Source organism: Penaeus japonicus, unplaced genomic scaffold, assembly GCF_977035675.1.
Source record: "Penaeus japonicus unplaced genomic scaffold, GWHDUDI00000001_assembly GWHDUDI00000025, whole genome shotgun sequence".
NCBI classification, from domain to species: Eukaryota; Metazoa; Arthropoda; class Malacostraca; order Decapoda; family Penaeidae; genus Penaeus; species Penaeus japonicus.
Window position 1 is genome coordinate 17003411 of NW_028234427.1, and position 5000 is coordinate 17008410.

Sequence of the window (5000 nt, forward strand, 5' to 3'; positions counted from 1 at the left end):
AAAAATCGGCCACTGGGCAAGGAGAATCACTGTCATCGCACTGAATCAGAACTGCGCCGATTGTAACTTGGCTATCATCGGTGTGTACTTCAAAAGGACGTAAGAAATCAGGTTTGGTTAGAACTGGCACTGATGTAATGGCATCCTTGAGGCGTTGAAAAGCATCTTGGTGTTTTTCTTCCCAGTGAAACTTTATATGTTTCTTTGTCAACTCGGTGAAGGGCGCCGCAATCGCCGAATACCGTTCTATATATCGACGGAAGAATCCGGTTGCACCGAGAAAGTGGCGTACTTCTTTCTGGTTGCGGGGGGGGGGGGGTAGTCATACGATCTATAGCAGCAACTTTTTCTGGATCAGGAAGGATTCCATCAGGAGTGACAAGGAAACCAAGGAATTTCATGGTGTTAATAGCAAACTGACACTTCTGATTGTTCAGCTTTAGGCCAGCATCTTTTAATAGCTGAAGTGTTTCTTCCAGGTGTACAAGATGTTCGTCGAATGATGCACTGTGGACCACTAAGTCGTCTAAATAGGCCACAGCATGCTTTCAAAGCACTAGAGAGCGCACTAGAAGGTAGGTGGGGCAGTCACTAGACCAAAAGGTAGCCTGGCAATTTGCCACAGACGGTGGCTGTTAGAGAACGCCGTCTTCGGACGGTCTGGTTTTGCAACAATGATTGCCCAGTAAGTTGATCTTGCGTCCAAGGATCTAAACCAAGATGTTCCATTGAAATTGTCAATAACTTCATCAATCCTTGGAAGAGGATAACTATCGGTCGTGGTAACTTTGTTGAGGTTCCTATAGTCTATGCAGAAACATAGTGTTCTATCTTTCATTTTTACTAAAACGACTGGAGAAAGTCAACAATTGGCTTTGCATTGCCAGTTTCGATGGTGTGTTATATCGCTGATATGGTTCCAATGGCTGACTTATCATCTCTGAATATTTCAGTGTCCTGATAAGTAGTTCAGGAAGTTTCACTTACTGCTGTTCTGCAAGATAACTGAACATACCACCATTTATCGTCAAGACTTCTTCAATACTGACCCAGCTCTCACCGACGTCTTCATCGCTGGAAGTTGAGGTGTCGGATTAGGTGTCAGGGAAACTGATACAGTCCTCATATCCAAAATCCAGGTTTCCAAACTCAGATTTAAAATCATCTAGTTCACCAAGAATATTTGCATAGGTGATATCCGGAACTGTGATGGATGATTCTCGTGAAGGGATGGATGCATCACGGCCTCCCAGAGGCCGGGAGTTTGTTGTATATTCCACTGCAACAGGATTTACACGGGCAATCACTTGATCCGGTCGTAATTTGATAGCACGAGACGTCGTGTTTACCATCCAGACATACGTTCGATGTTCTTCAATTCTGGTTACACTGGCAGGGATGATCAGCTTGTTGGTTGATGGAGCGATTTCGTTGTCTTTAACGGACCGAGGCACTCTGCACTTGACGAAGCTTGAACTATCAGGTGGTACTTCAATTAGCTTAGGGTAGTGAAGCGGACGTCCGTGGGCTGACAAGATCGAAGTCTTTGCATCTGCCGACAGATCGGCAAGTACAAATCACATCGAGTTGGCAACTCAAGATGGACAGGTAACTGTACACTGCCTCGGTGGTTCGTGGTGGAAACTGAAAGTAAACCTCCTTAAAAAAATATCCCAAGTAATATGAATCTAGAGAAACAGGTGTCAAGCACGGTGAAAATTGTAGTGGTAAGTCAACCTCTCTGTTACCTCCGGCGATTCCTCGCAACACACGGTAACAACTGTGCTGCTTTGCGAGGTTAAAGCGTGGTAAGTGTTCCTTTTTGATTATGGTTATTGCAGAACCAGCTTCAATGAACGCCATAATCGGGACATTATTCGCATAAAACTTAACCATCGGCCGTCCTCGATCTGACTCTTCGTAATCGTCGTCTGCAATATCCGGATGCACTTCCACTTCCGTCTGTACAGTGACACTAGTTCTCGCCGTCAACTTGTATGCCGGTGTTAGTGAAGGTGCGGGGTGGCATGCGGCTGGTTGACGTCGGGTAGTAGGCTCGTGTGTCGGCTGCAATGCCAGCGGAACACGAACCTCCAAACCTTCCCTGGCGTTGTTGAAAGGGCCGGTAAGGGTGGTCGTCAGGACAAGACGAAACAGTTTCTCTCTTCTTGTGCTCGGCAATCTGCAAGGCTGTGATCTGTCGTTTGATGAGACGAGCAAAAGTCCCTCTCGTCCTCACGTTGTTGAGATCCTCGGGTTGGATTTTGGCGAGTCGGTGACGTCAACTGCATTGCCGTCGGACGATTTCCATACAGGACGGCTACATGTGGGCCGAAACTTGCAGGTGCCGCCTGGAGACAATTTTCCTGTTAGTTGAGGATGTGGCTGCGGGTGTGAGACGCCCATGCAGCTATTCCACAGCTGTTGAGCACAATGCACTAATTTAGCTGTGGGTGCATCGTCTCTCATAGCTAAAGCTTTCCGCATCCATTGAGGAATACCTTGTAAATATACTCTGCGGGCGAGAAGATCTGGGTCACCAATTGCAGTGGGATAATCCCTTTCCCCTTGTAACACTGCGGCTTGCAGGTTTAGGTAATAATCAAAAGAACTGTGGTTAGTTAACATAAGGTGCTGGTATAACAAAGTAAAGTAATTATTAGGTGAACAAACACCGCGAAACTTTTCCCTTAACTTTGCTTTGAAACTCACCCAGTCCGTTATTCCATCAAAAGCACTAGAATTGATTATTACCTCAGCCGTTCCGCGACACATCATGCGTGCCATCTGACACATTGCTTCCCCAGTGGAGGCACTGGAGGGCTGAGTAACATTTTCGATTTGTTTCATCCATGCCTCTAACTCTTGCGACCGCTGCAGGGGGTGAGACGCAGATATTTCCGATTTAAACAAACTGATACCAGAGTGAGGCATTACCATCATCGGGGCGGCATTATGCGGCGCATGAGGAACAAAAGGGCGTTGGAAAGGATCAGACGTCGAAGTACACTAATGTTACTTGCTACCTCAGGGGCGCGACGCGGCGTTCGAGCATTAGTGAATTCTATGTCGTCCACGCGAACATGTACCTTCATAGAGTTACTCTCTCCCTTAAGTTCGCGCGTCATAGTATCAAACCGCACCATTAGCTCGTCAAACATTGAAAGGCTAAGATGGATTGCTTCATCAATAACTCTACACTGCGATAAGGAAACCTCCCGAGATGACGTTCGAGGCCCCGCCGCATCGGCAGTTACTTCAACAGAATTGAGAGCGGGCTGTTCATGATGCTGCAATTGTTCTGGCACGGCTGCAATAAACTCGCTCATTCTCTCTCTCTTTCATTTTCTTTCCCTCTTTCTCTCTCTCTTGCTCTCTCTCTTGTTCTCTTTCTCTCTCTCTCTTGCTCTCTCTCTTGTTCTCTTTCTCTCTTTCATTCTCTTTCCCTCTTTCTCTCTCTCTCTCTTTCATTCTCTTTCCCTCTTTCTCTCTCTCTCTCTTTTGTTCTCTCTCTTGTTCTCTCTCTCTCTCTCTCTCTCTCTCTCTCTCTCTCTCTCTCTCTCTCTCTCTCTCTCTCTCTCTCTCTCTCTCTCTCTCTCTCTCTCTCTCTCTCTCTCTCTCTCTCTTGTTCTCTCTCTTGTTCTCTCTCTCTCACTCACTCTCACTCTCTCTTTCTCTTTCTCTTTTTCACTCTCTCTTTCTCTCTCTCTTTCTCTTTCTCTTTCTCTCTCTTGTTCTCTCTCTTTCTCTTTCTCTCTTGTTCTTTCTCTCTCTTGTGCTCGCTCTCTCTCTCTCTCTCTCTCTCTCTCTCTCTCTCTCTCTCTCTCTCTCTCTCTCTCTCTCTCTCTCTCTCTCTCTCTTATATCACCATAGTTATTATTATTTTAAGTCTACAAATATCAACATACTCAAATGATAGTTTGTCTCCTTTATTTTACTTTTTTTATCAAACAATATTTCTAATTGCTTTGGCACATGGCTTTAACCCCATACCACTTATAAATGACCTAAGTGCATGGACCATTGTGACCAGATTAATATCAAGTGCTATCAGAGCCGTTTAACTCCATGCTCTACATGGCATGCATAATAGGGATTAACCTCCCTTGCCATTACATGCATAGATGCTACCCAGAGTTTGAGCTCATCTTCACATGGCATATGTAGATGTCATCTGTTGTCATTTGGTCAAAATTTTAACTGCTTTAGGGGAATGAACTGTTCAAATCAATGCAACTTATTTTTCCTGTTGTATTATCTTGCAAGAATTTTTATAGTATCTGGTTCATCTTTTTCTTCCGATTTTTTCTTTCTTTTTTTTCTTTAACTTTTTTTCTTCCCAGATTCACATTCAATTTATCTCATCACATGCAAGATATGTTGTGTATCCTTAGCCATTATATTATAGCCATTAGATTTAGAATTGAGAGCATGTGTCAGTCATTTCTTTGGAGAAGGGGCCTCACCTATTCCAGCATCCCTCTTGCCCCACTATGCTTGGGCTCAGTAGAGTGGCAATGCACTCAACCCTCCTGACAGTCCTTCATGGCACGGCTTGAAGCATTGGTGGAACAGGGTGTCGAATAGGTTTTGATGCTATTTGGATGACTGGTATATTAGAGGTCAAATATCCTCAATAGAGTGTTCTTGGACTACAGGGGTAAACATTCAAGGTCATCAATTAAACCAGACAATCTATTTACACCTTAAACGGTTGATGTAGTGATCTTTCTCTTTCTTCCCGGACGCAAGATCGTCACAGGAGGTGCAGAAGAGTTGCCGCGTCATGCAATCAATTCTAAGCTATTGAAATCCAGCATGGGGAATGGTGGATTGTCTCCTGCATTGGTCCCTAGCCCCCAGTCTTTAGGTAAGACTGGTTAACCTTTTGGCTATGTTTTGAAAAGGCTTTTGGGTGTTGTGTTTTCTTTTCCATTGATACAGCCCTCATAGCTAACTGTTTCACCATTCAGAATCATAATACTTCTATTTTAGTCATT

At 44.6% G+C, this 5000-nt stretch overlaps 1 protein-coding gene across 1 annotated transcript in view; it reads right to left on the minus strand.

Moving 5' to 3' along the window:
• LOC147468918 (uncharacterized) overlaps positions 1–1072 on the minus strand; it is a 2066-nt gene extending 994 nt beyond the window's left edge. Inside the window, exons 1-4 of the mRNA XM_086551726.1 lie at positions 1050–1072; positions 628–800; positions 329–526; positions 1–246 (exon numbers count right to left, since the gene is read on the minus strand). The exon at positions 1–246 is cut by the window's left edge and continues 3 nt beyond it. Coding sequence (XP_086407852.1) covers positions 1–246; positions 329–526; positions 628–800; positions 1050–1072 — 640 coding nt within the window. The remainder of the gene's footprint in view (positions 247–328; positions 527–627; positions 801–1049) is intronic.
• Positions 1073–5000: the final 3928 nt, after the last annotated feature.